This window comes from Patella vulgata, chromosome 1 (genome assembly GCF_932274485.2).
Source record: "Patella vulgata chromosome 1, xgPatVulg1.2, whole genome shotgun sequence".
NCBI lineage: Eukaryota > Metazoa > Mollusca > Gastropoda > Patellidae > Patella > Patella vulgata.
In genome coordinates, this window is record NC_065879.2 from 42,527,506 (window position 1) to 42,545,891 (window position 18,386).

The window sequence follows — 18,386 nt, forward strand, 5'->3', positions numbered from 1 at the left end:
ACTACATTTATCATGTGATTGTTTTGAAATTGATATAATTGATATATGTTGTTTGCATTAGTGAGATGAAAAAGCCTATTTAATTTCAATAACTTCTGTTAATTTCTTCTGGAGTTATGGCCCTTGTTTCACTTTGTTGCACCTTGTGAACTCTCTAACGACAAAAGTTATCAATGCTCTAATGACAACAGTTATCATCCGATCTGTTTGAAATTGATATGTATCATTTAAATTAGTGAAACGGAGAAGCCTATTGAATTTCCGTTAATTACGCTGTGAGTTATGGCCCTTGTTTCACTTTGTTGTACCTGGTTATTATCTGATCTGTATGAAATTTATATGCATTATTTAAATTAGTAAAACAAAGAAGCCTATTGAATTTCAGCAATTTCTGTTAATTACATCTAGAGTTATGGCCCTTGTTTCACTTTGTTGAATCTTGTGAACGCTCTAATGACAACAGTTATCATCCGATCTGTTTGAAATTGATATGCATCATTTAAATTAGTACAACGAAGACGTCTATTGAATTTCAGCAATTTCTGTTAATTACGCCGTGAGTTATGGCCCTTGTTTCACTTTGTTGTACCTTGTGAATGCTCTAACGACTGTAGTTTTTATTCTGATCTGTATGAAATTTATATGTATCGTTTAAATTAGTAAAACGAACAAGCCTATTGAGTTTCAGCAAATTTCCGTTAATTACATCTACAGTTATTGCCCTTGTTTAACTTTGTTGAATCTTGTGAACGCTTGAACGACAAAAGTTATCACCTAATCTGTATGAAATTTATATGCATTATTTGAATTAATAAAACGAAAAAGCCTGTCGAATTTTAAAAATTTCTGTAGATTACTTCCAGAGTTACGGCCCTTGTTTTAGTTATTAGAACCTTGTGAACCCTCAAACGACGAAAATTATAATGTCATCTGTATGAAATTGTCTATTAAATTCCCTTAATTACCTACAAAAGAATAAATATGCGACGACCCTTGTCGACTGCTCAGACGATTTAGCTGCTGTGGGCGTATGTTTTGTTGCCTGGCAACCTATCTTTCTCTTTTATATGCTCACATGATGTGAAAGAGTATACTGTTGTCATTCTTGACAGACTATTGGTCTTATCTGTTAACAATCCTCAAGTTATGAGAATTAATTGTAATAAACTGTAAATCATCCCACATTTATTTCTCCAATTCCAAGGAATATTCTATCGTAACAATAGATTTTCTGTAGTAAAACTCAGAGCCCTATGGACATTTTTTTGTACCTCTACTATTCATTCATTCTTGACATTTCATTTCCCCATCTTGCACGCTTTGACAAGTCAGGTATAAACCAGTTGAAATCAGGTTGATTTAAAATAAGCCCCCCCCCCCCTCTAATACTTTGATTATTTAACCATGCATTATGCAAGAGCAAAATCTGCTTATTACAAGTCTTTTTTTAGGCCTGAAATGTTATCTAAATTATCAATTAGACATTAATTAACTTGTCCAGACCATAATAAACTCTCGATGTCAAGGCTAGCCTTCGATGTTGGCTGGATTAGATTCCTATATGCCGCTTAACGGCCATTGATAATTAAATCAAAACAGTGGATATTCGAGACTATGCTGTTTATATTAATGATTTTAGTAATGATGACCGAGACTATGCGAAAATTTCACCCGCTTCGTTCTCGGCTCGTAGTTGATCAATTTGACTGAAATTTTCAGCAAATTACCTTTACACTATCTAGTTTTTAACTATTATAGCGAGAACTGCCATCTCTTTATCTTATCTCCCATAATCTATCTTTAACATATCTGGTACAGAATTTGCTACAGGTGTTCCTTACACACAGGTCGTAGTGGATCAATTTGACTGAAATTTTCAGCAAATTACATGTACCTTTACACTATCTAGTTTTTAACTATTATAGCGAGAACTGCCATCTCTTTATCTTATCTCCCATAATCTATCTTTAACATATCTGGTATTTCCACAGAATTTGCTACAGGTGTTCCTTACACACAGGTCGTAGTGGATCAATTTGACTGAAATTTTCAGCAAATTACCTTTACACTATCTAGTTTTTAACTATTATAGCGAGAACTACCATCTCTTTATCTTATCTCCCATAATGTATCTTTAACATATCTGGTATTTCCACATAATTTGCTACAGGTGTTCCTTACACACAGGTCTACTCAATGGTACCAGTGACCCTATGTCATCAACTTTGACCCTATTCCCCCCCCCCCCCATTTCACCAGTGCGACTGAACAGTGACTGGTTAACCGAGTAGCTGTTTAGATCCTTAATTATTAGGCAATCAAGTCTACGATCTTTATTAAAAAAGATAGGTTGACAGGCAACCAGACATTGCCCAAATATTGAAGCTTGTACCTTATACGGACAAGTGGAAATTAATGCCGGACTAGTTTCTGACAGTAGAATACTAGCCCTGGGCTAGTCAATTCAAAATTTTTTTTTACGCCCCTGCAAAATCAGAACCCTATAAAAATTTGTGTCCTTTAGTTATGCATCCTGTGATAGGCAACTCAAATAGTAGTTAGATCTGAACATTACCAAGACGTTATCATCATTATAAACAGAACATAATTTTCAAATAGACAATCACTGGACCTCAGTTTTTCATCCCATCCGAAAGACTTCACAAATATTAGTCGATAGCTTTGGTGATCGAGTACAAATAATGGGAGTCCTATAATTGTTGAATACAAAAAATGCAAAATCTTTAGTGAACCAAAAAGAGTAGAGTACTTAACAACAAATTCTTTTAAATTGGTGTATTATTGACTCCAAGATTTTTATTGCCTCCGTGAATAAGTAAATTATCATGCAAAGGGAGATGAAATATTGTCAGCTATTGAACCCGGTAATTCTATTTGACAATCACGTCTCTCATGTTTTCATGACAGACAGTAACTAAAGGATCCACAATGAAGTAAATTCTCATTAGTGAACAAATTTATATGAAGGTATCCATCGTGAAATTTTCATTTCCTCTTTCATAGTCAGCAGGATATTAACGACGGTGTGGTATTAAATTTTTACAAGAATTGATTTTTCGTCACTTTTTACTCTTTTTAAACCAGAAACTTTTTGAGCCGTTGTGAGAATTAAATTGTTAATCTGGTTCTCAGGCTGCCTTGAAGGAAAGGAAAATGAAATGGAGTGTGATAGAAAGTTGCTGATAAAAGATAATCATCCTGTTTTGTATCCTAAGGTTAAGTAACAACATTCAACAAATTGATAGGTTATTTTAGTCAAGCTCTAGAAGAAGTTAGGGGTGTAACAATGAAGTCATGATGCCGTGATTGTAGGAAATAGATAGTTAGTGGTTTATCAAGATCCCTTTCAGTAGATTAGCATTATTTAGGTATTAAACTACCATCAAGAAACAATTTTTTTGAAGGCTGGGTTTACGTTTATTAAAATTGTAAAAGCAATTGATGAAAATGTGCATGAAGCCAAGTTGATTAAATTCCTTATACTATACAATATACTAATTTGATTGAAATTATCCAATATATGTCCGTTTACATGTTCAGTCTTTATTAGCACACTTTGTACAGAAAATAGCATGTAGAACATCATTTTGTTTATACTATACATGATGGCATCTGATATACATCAACCCATATTTAGTCATACCATTATGGTCCAATTAACATGATTTATTCCAAGCTTATCATTTAAAAGATTAAAATTAAAACTTAATAGAGAATGAATCAAGTGTGGCATAGGAGTTCTATCCAATAATGAGTTACTCTTGTTTGCTGCATTTGCCGGTCCCGATATTGAATTACAAGTCTGATCAACCTTATTTTAATTCAGTTTTGTGACGAGATTACAGCTGTAGCGGCTTCTTTGATGATAAGTAAACTAAACTTATTATGCAATCAACAATCTTAATCAGTAGTCTGAATAGTTGGGTCCTAATTGGTTTATTATTAAATATTGGAATTAACAAAACATGTTCTCATAAACGGTATGGAGAAAGTGTAATATTATATATATATGTAAAGTTATCAATAGAAAGTGTAATATATATATGTAAAGTTATCAAAAGAAAAAAAAAGATTACAAATGTATGAAATGTCCTGTATGGGGGATCGAGGGTTGTGGATCTTCAATGATGAAAAAAAGCATCAATGACCAGTCATTTTATAGATTTCTAAAAGACAAATCTTCATCAAAAAAGTGTTAAGGTGTGCAACATGGCTTTATTTTCGGGCAGGCTTATCAACACATAATAAATGCATGGACTTATTGGTCATTTGTCTGGAAAACTTGACTACTTCGCTGTGTGTCTTCACTCTTTTGTCTATTGTTTAGTCTGATCGTAAGATTTATGATTTTTGGCATTAAATAACCTTTACAATGATCAAAACAATGCTCAGAGTTTGACATATTTTACAGAAGCTGCCAATTTACAAAACTGAAAGTTTGACATCACACGCTTTCATCTGTCTCATATCCATAGCAATTTCTGCACAATAAAACATAATTAAATACTATTATGAATGTTTAGAACAGGACGAATGAATAACGCTTTATTTACTACATTTTTAATTGATTAAGTGTGATACTCATGATGGCTATGTAACTAACTCTAAGGTGGACAAAATTACACCAAGGTCTTTGTTGACGTGGGGTAATTTAGACCATTTGACATCAACATGAAATATGTCATCTACAGTTGGAATTCATTGAACACCCATAAATGATTGATGTCAAAAATACCATCCACAAACAAATTCATGTCATATGACACCGGTAACTTTCAAGTTATGCACAAGATATGAATAAAAGAAATTAGTATTTTACAAATTGACAATAACTTTCAAAATTTAATAATACTGTAGCTACAGTACAGTAAATGGCCTATGGTAAATAAAAAGTAAACTGTTAGTGTTACATTTAATTAATATCGAGTATTCATGATAGATTGTAACTGCATGTGAAATGACCAAAACTACTAATAAAAATTTTGATTTGATTAGCAAAAATTTATTAAAACTGTTTCACACTGCTAACCAATTGTCCACAGTTGTTTTGTTTTCCTGTTTAAAATGTGTAATAGTCCTTAAATAAGAACTAATAATATTGAGCTTGTGGTCATTACAGCATGATTATTTTTCAGCATCAAGCTTGACAAAAACAATTATATTTGTGAACACTTTTTAATTTGATGTAATGATTTAATGGAGAAATTGGATACAATTGATTGAATCAAATTTTGTGATAAAGCGAAATTCAAAACATCAGATTTAAACTTTTTCCATGATATTTATTCAATTGAATTGTTAGGTATCATGTTTAAGAGAAGAATTGTGTGCTAGAGATGGGATATATTCTTAGTTTTGTGTTTGTGGATTATTATAACAATAGACTTGTTAAGCATTAACATTTCTTTAATTTGTTGAGTAATTTTAAATGTGAAATAATTCTGTGTGTTGGGTTGTGGATAATGGTGTTGCGGGAATCTTATGTTCATCATCTTCTACGTACTATGTTATCGTGGTGGCATTTTCGCAACCGACATCGTGGAAGATCTGTGAGTTTTAAAAAATATGTTGACCTTATAACTTACGATGAAGAATGTTTGGTTGCTATGCTGGTGAGTATCTTAGTATTTATATAATAAATAAAATATAATACTTTATCCAATAATTTACTATTTGAACTTAATATCTTAATAACACCATGTAGTTTGTCATCATGTGTCCTTAAAAAGAGTCAAAAAGTCTATTCAAGCTAGAATGATTTTTGTCAATCAGCTTTTAATTGTATAAATTGTTAAATATGCATGGAAAGCACATGTAATTGCAATATTCTTTAAATACCCATTGTTTATCTCTATATAGTCACTTACTGTAAACAGTCCATATTTTGTCAGCTAAGCTAATTTCAAATTCTGTATTTGAGAAAAGAGTTTGTAAGAAACAGTTTGTAGATGGCCATAATGTTAATATAGTGTGTTTTAAAACCATTGACTGGATGTTTTTAAACTGAGAAATCCTAATTTTGGCTGGGTCTTTAAATTAAGAATTTGCTTATGTATGCCAATAAAACAGCAAAATGTGAAGAAATAGCCTATAATTTATGCCTTTAGAAGGGGTTACAAAGTGCTCTCAAGTGACCTGAATTATTGACCTTGTCACAGAAAGAACCTTCAGAGAGCAAAAGGGCGATTCTATGTGGGTTGTACAGGACATTCAAAACCTTGTATTGGATAATTCTAAACTAAATTACTACATATTCAATAGTTATGTTTTTGTATATTGACAGTTTATCCATGTATACTATTATCTTATTGGAATTAATGAACATAAAATGTAAGGTGACTTAAGATAAAGGAATATGTTGTATGGGACCAAAAAGAGACATTGTAGTTCATACATATAAATTGATGTCAAAAGCCTGTGAAATATAAACATTTATGGCAAAAAAAAAATCCAACAGTATCTACTGTTAGATTAGATGTTAAACTAGTAAGGGACACCTCTTAGGTTTTATCTTGAACTTTAATTTCTGTGATAAAGAAAAAAGGGCATACCAATTATTGTGTTGTACGGACAACAACAATATGTTGTACGAACACTTATGAATTTATAAAACAAAACATTAGAAACAATTTATTTTAACAAAATTAAACATGTTTGAACAAACAAATCAACAAAGATTACCAATTCAACATTTCAAAATAAAAATATTCACCAGTATGTACAAACCAAAAGAGGCATGTCAATTATGTTGTACGGACAACAATAATTATATTGTACGGATACTCAATATCACAGATAAAACATTGGTAACAATTTATTGAACATCATTTAAACAAGTTTGAACAAAAAAATTCAAGAAAGATTACCAATTCAACATTTCAAAATAAAAATATTTCTCGATAGATATATACATACATGTACATGTAAATTACTGGTATAAGATTATATTAAAATCAGATAACAATAAGTTAAAATATATATCATTAATTGAATAATTAAATATTTGTAACACAGCTTATATCAGTAGTAAGCTAAGTAACTATTAGATCTGATACAGGTACATCAATGAAAATCTGGAAATTCTGACAGGATTGCAGATCCTGAGGTGACATTGGCAAGGAATAGGATTGGTGGACCGGTACTCTTCTTTACAATTTTTGTTGGTTTGTAAAATATTTTATCTACAATTAAAGGCCACTTAAAATATTGACCAGCCCAATGCATGAGGGACTATTATTTTCTTTCTGTATATCATACATATTTCAGCATTGTTTTTTGTCGTGTTGTTACTACCTGTACATTGTTTACAAGTTGGTCTACACCTACCATATTTTTCGGTGTATTAGGCGCATGCGTAGATAAGGCGCAGGGCGACTTTGGCAGAGGTGTTTCAGAAAAAAAAATATGCGTGGTTTAGGCGCACCCTTTCCCAGTGCCTCGTGAAACTCGTGCCATAGCATATTTGACTCAAATCCACCTGCGATCTCCAGTAACTAGGTCAAACTCTATTATTTACAGTTATAATAATTACCGATATTTAGCCGGTATATATATATATTTCTTTATGAAATAAATTGCTTGTTTATATTAATTATAATATGCAATTGCATTATTGCATAACTTTTAGCTGTAATTCTGTTGCTCGTACGGTAGTGAAATTGTCATTCAAGTCCCGCCCACAACAAACATGGCCATCTATTACATCGTATTAAATTCGTGAGTAATTGTCTGTGATAAATGAATCGGTTTTGATGATAAACAAATTAAATAATACCTGTAGAAATAATTTATCATGATCAGCTACTCACGACTTAAATCCTGACTACTGGTAAAAGAGAAACAACAATTCCCGTTTACTCCAAGTTATGCAAACAACTGACAATGAAACGATAGCGTCTGTTGCCCCGCCCACTACACGCGTCATGACAATACTCAGATTGTAGCTAATACAATAGCATTTTTAATACCAATCAAAGAAACAATGATTTTGTCAACTACAAACAACTTCATAAAGAAAACGGTAACAACTCACTGGTAGATAATTAACTATACCGGTAAATTATAACAATGGGCCAATCACTGAATCCATGTTGAATGAAAACCGTTGGTAACTTAAAACGGTTACTAAAAGACAGTCTTGCTCAAAGAAAACACCCCGATGTATATAAAATACTAGTCATCATTCTTAGAAATCTTGTCTACGATATCACCTTAGAAACGAACGAACGAATCTTAGAAATTATTTATTCAGAATGGCTACGAGACGAACCGCTTATACCGCTAAGGAGAAGTTGAGGGTAATTAGTTACGCTGAAGCACACGGTAATAAGGCCGCGGGTCGTGAATTTAGTTTGGGGGATTCGAACGTGAGACGTTGTAGGGCGATGACGGGAGAACTTACAGACATGAAACCTAGTAAAGAAGCAAATAGGTGGAGCGCTGCACGTTATCCTCGATGGCTTAAATTTGTTCTGTCCTTCGATATATTCTGCCAGTTTAACTGTAATCCCGCCCATTAACGCTGTCACTGTAATAGACAATACCCATAGCCTATGGTATAATGAGGTGTGCTCAATGGATATTACCCTTCTAAAAGACAATGAAAATTCTTGTCTGTCGTAAGCCCCGCCTTTTAGTCAACTTGACTGATATCACCATTGACGAGACGCTGTTTGGATTGCCGACAATGGCTAACAGTACCGGTACACAATAAACGGAGCAGAAATATATGTCATCAAATACGCAGGAATAATAGAAATATTAATGAGAATTTTGCAGATATTGTTAGCCTATGGTATAATGAGCGTGTGCTCAATAGATGTTACCTTTCTAAAAGCCAATGAAAAGGCTTGTCTGTCGTAAGTCCCACCTTTTCGTCAACTTTACTGACAACACCATTGACAAGACACTGTTTGGATTGCCGATAATGGCTAACAGTACCTCTACACATTAATCGGAATAGCAGAAATATATGTCATCAAATACGTAGGAATAATAGAAATATTAACGATAATTATGTAGATATTCTAAATACTGCTAACACTAAACCGCTATCGGCCCATATTGTTAGCAATGTCGTTTATGACTAACGGTATACGGAATACCGGTAGCAGTAGGTGAAATGGCCGCCATCTTTATTGCACGAAAAATATCGACATCATAAACTCCAGACTTCGATGTTGACACGGGAAAGGTCTAGATTTGCTTAATACTATGTATTAGGCGCACCCCTTCTGTAAATAAAAATATCTGGTAAAAAAAGTGCACCTAATACACCGAAAAATACGGTATACTCAGATCTGGCTGTTCCTAAAAAATAGATAAATTTTTAGACTGTAAAAAAAGATTAACTTAATACTATGAATTCAAATTAAGAGTAACGACAGCAAATTAATTATGAAATTCAACTTAATCAGCAAGATAGAAACGAACTGGGGGCTGAAGTATCCTTAGTCTGGCTATTTGATCGACGGGTATACAATTATTAATCTTTATTGTTAAATGATACTTACTATCTATTGTTGTAATCAAATCAAGAAAACCTTTTCTTCAAATCAATCAAACGACCATCAAAAGACCCCAATTAGCAGCTTCATCTATGGTACCAAAGTGATCTCCCTTGATAAGTACGGGACATTATAACATATTTTTTTTTAGTATATACATGTATGTAGAATTTTTAATTTCAATTTGATAGGTATTATTGGCATCATTATGATGTTACAAAGTTTCAATTAGTTTAAAGTTATGTTCTTTTCTTTATGAAAAAAAAGAAGTTATTGTTAAATAGTGTTGTACGGGACATTGACATAACTACCGGTTTATTTAACATTGATATTTTTAATGAAAATAGTCATCTTATTAAAAAATAGCTATTATTAGTACGTAAAAGATCTCTTGGCAGTTGGAATTCGATATAAAAGTAGGCGATAGTGTCGCTGCCCGGGCAAAATTTCCCTCATAGCACACTGTATGGCGTATGCCCGTCTTCATTAGCCCAGCATAGGAGCAGAACAGTAGGACGTTAAACCCCATTTCATTTCATGCTATTATTAGTTCCTAATGTAGTAGATTTGTGGTCTGATAAGTATTATTGATTTAATTAACTTATTTAAAGGCAATAAAAAAACCCAAAAAAACTCTATTGTATGTCTACTGAATAAAAAATCGCCATTTATAGGGTAATTGTTTATTTCATCCTAAAATCTATAAAAAAAATTAAAATGTACAAAATTTATGTACATATATTTAAAATACAAGTACTGACATGTGTGAAAAGAATAGTAACAATGATTTTTGATTCAGTTAAAAATTTGCTGTTGATGTCCACTTCACTGTGGAATTGCCCAAAGGTATTTTTGGTGTATTTTTTTTTTTGAAACATGCTAATGAGCCCCATTTTAAAAAAAGATCAGATATCTTCTGTTAGTTTCCTGTCTCAAAAACCTTGTTAACATATTAAAATGAAAAGTTATATTGATGAATAATTTTGGTTTAATTGAGATATCATTATTAATCCATTGCCTGTTAACAGCACTTACATATTGTGGAAGCTACCAATACATTTAAATTGGTAGACTACGAAAAAAGCTTCTCTCAACTGTCAATAAAGACATGCATCTTTAAGAGAAATAAAATCAGTATAGAAATAACACTTTGATGAATTAAAACAGAAAGATAATACCACTTATTTTCCATTGATTACAATGTTAACTGAAGTCATACAAATCCAGGTTCATTCTTGATCTATCCATCAACATTATGTCCTGTGTTTAAGACTGGGGAAGAGTATTTGATAAATGAGTAGATTTAGTTGATGACTTAATCAATAATCGACTTGTCCAGCTAAATTTGTTAGTAGAGGAATCTGTGTGCCATGCTCTTGAAATTATTGTAGTGTCTTTTTAACTTAATTCTCTGCTGGATTGATGAATACATGGTTTCAACTTTCTCTAAGATTTGTTACTGCCAGAGTTTTTGTTGCGGAAGAAAAAAGACTGGGAATTGCTGTCTAATTATTACGTGACTGATTTAAGGAGACAGCTTTTAAAAACGAGACATAGAAATCTGTGGCCATGTAAAAACTTGATTAGTCTCCACTTTCTGCCACTCTCAGCTGGTTCTTTCGAAATTCTTCTCCACTCCAACACCTCTCACATCATGTGAACTACTTGTCCTTACATTATCCTCAAGCAAGAAAATATCAAATTAAATAAAAGACCCTCAGTGCGGTCTGGTCTGTTCATCATGAGTTATTACCAGCATGGTTTGTATGGTGGGTGCAATGTGATATTGCAATCATAGTCACGCAATTTTAGGCATGACAACAGGTGAAGGCCAAAATGAGCACTTAATCAAATTACAATAAAAATGAAAATCCTAGTAAAGTGTTTGCATAGGTCTATGATTAGCTTTGAAAATGGTTTGGGTACCTTAAACAAGCACAAGTGGCCAAGGGCTATAACTCCAACAGTAGTTATTGAAAATCGTTGACAATAGATTTTACAAATTTATCAAAGGTAATAACTCTGACAGTAATTAACAAAAATCAATGGTCTTATCACAGCTCGAAATTCATTTTTTCGATCGAAGGCCAAATTTGGCTTACGGTAGGCCAAAGTGCAACCTTCATCCAAGGCCAAAAATTGAAAATCCAAGGCCAAGTCATGAATTATGATATTATCAGCTTATTTTGAAAATTTTAATATGTGATATGTAAATTTGTTTATTGCAGGTCTTTTTTCGCAGTTAAAATGTTGTTACAGGCCTGATTATCACATCATGCTCGACGTTCAATAATTTTTTTTTTTACTTGTACAAAAATAATTATTGTACCATTTATTCTGAAAAATATAGCCCTATTTAAGTTGAAAGTATTACTATATCATCGGTACAGCTAGTTAAAATAAGGATCTAAATCAATAGTATCGATTAGACGTGCCATAAAAGCACTATCGATATGTTACTATTGATTATCGTTCTCTTCATCTCTTTATTGTGCGTACGTAGGAGTCGACTCAATGTTTTCTGTGAGTTAATCCTTATATAATAATACAATAGCCCACATCAGTACATTGGTCACTTTATTTACTTCAAAGTCTCAATGTAGCATTTAAAAAAAAATGTTAAAATAAATTCGCCCTCATTTAAACAATACTTTGAGTTTGAAACAATAATCGCCATTTAGTGGAAATCCCCTAATCGTAGATACCCGGATGTGTAAATAATTCAAAGTTTATCCCCTTTCAGAATTTTTCATAGATGAAAAAACATTTGTATTTCTTCATTCGGAATCAAGGCTGCATTATTTTAATGATAATAAACAATTTACGAATCCGTGGTAACAAGCTCTCTTGGCACGCGTATTGACAACAAATTGTCCGCCATATTGGTTTGTCACGCTTACGTAGGCAGTGTTTTGAATTGACTCGTCTTGTGTTCATTTCAGTTTGAAAATAAAGAACAATTTATATACGTAATATGAGACAGTTTATATTAATTAGACGAACAACAAACATCTATCTCATCATTGTATGGTTTTGATGTTTAAACACGTAATCCAGTCTTGATTACGACCGTGAAAATTAAGTTTGTTTCAATACTGTCGACTATCAATCAACATTTCAATGCCAATTATCAATAGTAAAAATCACTATCATAACCAGCACAAATCATCGGGGACCATAGATGGCCGTGGATAGTTAAAAATCGGTCACGATTCTGCAGCCCAATTCTAATATAAATTTCAAGTCAATTGGATGATAACTTTAACCCTACAGTGTCCACACAAAGTTTAAAAAATTGATCAAAGGCAATAACTCTGAAAATAATTATCGGAGATTGTTAAACGTCTATAATTTATAACCTTTTTGACTCATGAACTTCAACACTATGTATAAATTTCAAGTCAACGGGGTGATCATTTTAGCCTGTAGTGTTCGCAAGAGTTTTCACTTTGGTGAAGTGCTATGAATTTTCTGTTTCTATTTGCTCTTACCAGTAATTTATAATTGTTTTTTTAAAGTAATTTCCCTTGTGTCACTGTTCGACTAAACAGGAATTAATTTGTCCCGATTGTTAAAAGGATTTAGCTTCCTGGAGGATTTTATAGTCATTAGTGGAATTTGATGATTCACGACAAATATTTCTAAATCATCCAGAGTATGACATTAGTTTGCCAACAAAACATAATTTTTTGTCAACAGAACACATTTTGAAAAAGGAAAAATGTACATTTGCCATTATATTATATAATTCTATATATATATGTTGTTGTGTAGCAAAAGCAACAAAGTGCCTTTATATGGTAAGTATACCACATATCCAATTATTCATGGAATCAATTTTTGAGTCATGCTTATAGCAAATATCTATATGTATACTGGCAAAGTTTATCAAATTTACTAATTTTTAATGGATTGTGTTTTCAGTGAACATTTTATCAAAGGATGCAATGCAATGTACATGATTTTAATTTTCTCCTGCTAATAATATGTACACTTGTTTTCAGGATTTGCTAATTCTAGACGCCAAACCCATTGAATTGTACTTTCTAAAATTGTAATAATTGTAGTGTCAAAAGTATACCATTTATCATAAAAAGTCAGTTATAAAAAGGAAAGTGATAATTGAAATTATTGGAGCTTCTACAAGTTCTCAAAATGGTTGATGAGATTAGATTAATGGTTAATGAAGCTTGAGATGTGTCCGTTACTCCTACATGATAATGTGATAAATGTCATCCGAGCCATCGCTCATTTATTTTGAGTTTCCTGACAATATGGTCTTGTACAAATGGTTAGAGGTTTGCTGGTGTCCATATTACATCCACATTATTCTCCAAATGATTTTCAATAATTGTCAATATTGAACTTTTTAAAAAGATGTATCCTCAAAAGATTTCAGTCAATATTAATAAATACCATCAAATAAAAAAAAGAGTGATTATTACTTTCAAGAAAAAAATAAATGGAATAGATTTTATATGACATTCAAAGAAAGGCTAGATTTGCCTATTCATCAAAAATCCAAACACTGGAAATTCGTGAGTAACATGTTTTGTCAGATTGGTCAGAAGAACTCCATAAAGACACCTATAAATTATAAACAACGTGTACATTATATCTTTAAAAATTTGTAACCCGGCTAGAAATTTGTATATTTGTCTTATGTGCTAGCTCCTCTCCTCTATATTATAAGTCTTTAAATTCTGCATTATGTCATGTATTTTTTATAAGGTCTCATTAGGTCTCAAAATTTCTTATCCCTTTTTCAGCCATGGTGTAAATGTCTATAAATGAGCTTATTTGATTGTATGTTGAATGGGTCAAAGAGACCTGTGAGAAAGTATTACGTATAATTTAACAAGTCTACATATACCATGGGATCTGATCTGATCTATCTTCTACAGACGTGCTTATAGTTTTCTTTCTTATATGTTCAATTTATTATCTGTTCTGTCTTATTTAGTTGAAGTCTATGTCAATGGTAAATTAAATTCTTTATAAAAAAATTTAGTCACATATTCCCCAGTAATTAGGAAGACAATTCAGTTTGTACAGAAGAAAAGTGGCATGATTTTAGGGCTTGTTCTTAACTTGTTGTTGAACTGGTGTGTTTGTTTGTGGTCGGGGGGGGGGGGGGAGATTTTTTACGGAGGTGCAAGGCATAAGATTGTCTTGCTACTAAAGATGTTGGTGAGAGTTTGTAAAAAAGAAAAAAAAAATGTTAAAACCAAACATAATTATAAATGAAAATTTTACCTTATCGTTTACTGGCATAAAAAACTTCTACTCGTCACTTTGCGTGCATTTGCAAGTGCAAGCTCTATCGCTTTTCTTAAAACTGATGCCCAGGAGGCACTATTTATGCAGCAATCTTTGAAAACAGGTTAGGAAGATAGGCAATATTTTTGTTGTTAGCTGTGAAGTTAGTTATCCGTTCGTTATTTAGTTATTCATTATTAGTATTTACGTCACAATTTGGTGGTCCGTAATGCTGTAACAGGTGGTCTAAAACCGATGAATGTGAGAAATATGCCGTGGATAATTATATATTTATCTTTATTTTGAAGTTATTGTATTACAACTCAAAATTATCCAGTTCAGTGTGTTTTGTATAGAGCACGTGATAATCATGTGAGCTAGTGGAATGATTTTTTTCTAGGGCCAATTCAGTTATTCCAATTATTTAAGAAGCTAAAGGGGAATATTTCATTAATAAATAATTATCATAAGCCTTACTAATATTTCATTTTTAAGTCCAATATATAATTTTCTTTTGTGTACACCATGCTGTCAAAGTGTTATAATACATGAATTCACAATACCCTTCCATGAATAAAAAACATGAAATATGAATTTATTTAGCAGAGTTCCCGTGCGTTATCAAAAATGACTGGCAGTGAAATTTTTGAAGTGGAAGCCCTGTTTTGGGCTGAAAAGTCTGATCATGTAATTAAGGTCAGCTGTGACATATTCAGATCTGATGAATGTATGAACAACATTATGCGTTAATCACTCTTGATAGGTAATTTAGTCTATAAAGAATAGGCTGAAATGCTAATTAGGGGCAAAATTGTCCTCTCTGGCATTGCACAGGTGATCATAGAAATAGAATAACCCTTTCTTAGACTAAAAATGGCCAAAATATTGTGTTGAAAAGTTCCATATTATTTCCCTCATTTGACGTAGGAATTGGAGGGAAATTATTTTCTTCTTGTCACAAGAGTGTTTCCATAGTTGTGTATGGGCTTCCATAAATTACATGTAAATGCAGGTGCATTGAGCTGTATGCCTCACTTCAGGCGACACTAGTTGACATGTCAACACTGATTTTTTAGGGAAATTAATGTAAATTAGTTAAAATATTTAAAATAATATAATGGAGATTTGTTTGTATATTATTTATATGTTCTTTTTGATATAGTTTTATTTCTTGTTATTGTTGGTTGCTAGTGTCGCCACAATGCCATAATTGTGTTATGTTATTTGTTGGTCATACTCTGAAGTACAGGGTTTATAATGAGAAATTCTGTTTCATCCTCATTTTGATGCTGCAAAATAGTTCCAATGTTAAAGCTTTCTTATCAAGGTTGCAGGATGAAGAAATTATTTTAAAAACATTCAGTTGATTGCTCCATACACAAAAAGGAAATATAGCAACAATAATTGCCAGTGCAAAAGCTATGAACTACAGTAACATTACTTTGTTGAGTTTTCTCCGGGGTAGAAAAGTTAATTTGGTCAAACGCAAACTATTAACCTGTTTGATGATGTATTCTGTCTATGGATAATAATTAACTTATCCTTGCTAGATTATTCAACACGTAAATAAAATGTTGTGGTAAACTATTCTTTCGTATTTATCGTCTGCTACTTGATATGTTAATTTTCACCTTTCGGTTTATCTTTTAAAAACACCTGATGTTTTACATATGAAATTAAAGAAAAATGCTGTACATCAAATCTATATCGATCATGTGAATTCAATTTCAAATCAGACATTTTTATAATTCATTAAGTAAATAGATACTGCTGTGTATTATAAAATGATGAATGTTTATTTTCCTAGGCATGCTCATATTTAATTCAGATGATTAGTGTTTTTGTTGAAGATGTAAATTGGATAGACTAACATCTAAAATCAATACTGAAGTGTTATCTAGTGGCTAGAAATAATATTACTCATTACAAGTAGATAATGAAAGCTTGGAATTTCTTCATCTGGTAACCAGAATCATAAAAGACCCTAAAATTAGATTTATAATTTATATCATCATTTGCCCTTAAATTTTGACACTTCAGCTGAACGATTGTCTCTTTCTTGTGAATAAATGTCACTTGGCGAAAGTGTGTATAACATTTATTAAAGAGTTTTATTTTTTGGACTTAGGAATTGCTTATTTTTAAATTCTTTAAGTTTGTGTATAGCTATGAATAATACAAAATATTTCATCTGATACAATTGGATTTATGTCTGTTCACATTGCTAACAATTTGTGTTGTATACATTTAATTAAAAGTACACCACCAATACTTGGCAATAGGGAGTGTATATTCAATTAGAAGTACAACACCAATGTGGAGTTTATCATGTGTTATAGAGAAAGTGACATCTCCAAAGTGTGATAGTGATATAGTGTGAAGCTGGACTTCTTCATAAGTTAAAACCAAGAAATGTGTTGAAGATAGACCCTTTCCTTACTTCCTAACAAAATGAAGTAAAATGGTAGTTATGGTTACAATTAGTAAAGAGTAAATCATATTCAAAGATATTTACTGTACTGGGCGACTTTACTGTTCTTCTGATTGACAATAAATGCTCTCACTGAGGACAATACAGTAAGGTTTCTTATCTAGTTAAAGTCCCCTACATCAACTCATCTTCAACAAATAGTTGAAATTGATTTGTCAGAGTTGAATTGTGTGTTCCCCAAGATAGTTACCATCAGACATAAATCAACGCTTTTATTCACAAGTTATGATTTTATGTCGCCATATTGTAAGGATGGAAAGTTTTCAGATTGCTTGATGCGTCATCCTACAATCATCCACAATATATTTCTAATGGTTACCAGACGATAAAAATTCCCACCTTACTGGGTCACTAAAATCTTACTGAAAATTCTGGAGATCTTGATTAAACTATTTGACTCGTAATTCTATATTCACTGGGTCATTAAAAGATTTATAAGATTTATTATATACCTCAAAAACCATACAATAGATATAAAAGTTATATTAAATAAGCCAATTCTCCCCACAGTTCTGGAGATAGGTTTCTAGTATGTTTCTTTGTGAATAACAATTTATATTCAAAATGGTAGGTTATTCTTACAAGTAGCACAGAAATGGGTTAATTTCAAAATTATTAACTTAAAAGTCTGGTACAGTGACAAGTAACTGTGTCTTAGTTTGCACAGATTCCCACTCAGATTTGGTGACAAGTCTAAATCCTAAAGCAGATGACATAACAATCCATGCCATTTCAGTAGATTAAATGGTCAAACCTTTGAGATCTTAAAGCTTAAAGTATAAATTCATTTTCAGTTGATGTATTAAGAAGTGGAATGTTATGTAGTCTTCATGGTTGACAAGTACTTTAGATCATAAATCCAATGATAAATTCTGTCTGGTCTGTTTCTGGGCAAATTCCAGGACTATATACTATATAGAAAAATGTAATTCATTATTCAAAACTTAAGACTTGAGTGATTGATTTTTTTCCTTATTCACCTGTTCGATAATATACATTTCCACCAATATTAAATATAAAGTTGAATTAAAACATTATTTTATTTCAAATAATCATTTATATTCTATGGCATAAACTTGTTTAGTATCATGCAACATTGAAGGATTAGT

The 18,386-nt window shown here is 31.9% G+C and overlaps 1 protein-coding gene across 5 annotated transcripts in view; it reads left to right on the forward strand.

Moving 5' to 3' along the window:
• Positions 1 to 18,386, forward strand: part of LOC126820647 (disks large homolog 1) — a 358,192-nt gene that overhangs the window by 94,877 nt on the left and 244,929 nt on the right. Inside the window, exon 1 of one of the 5 annotated variants that reach the window (XM_050548761.2) lies at positions 5,377 to 5,633. The exons of the other annotated variants lie outside the window; for them this stretch is intronic. Coding sequence (XP_050404718.1) covers positions 5,484 to 5,633 — 150 coding nt within the window. The 5' untranslated portion in view covers positions 5,377 to 5,483. Of the gene's footprint in view, positions 1 to 5,376; positions 5,634 to 18,386 lie in introns of those variants that run through there. 5 annotated transcript variants of the gene reach the window in all.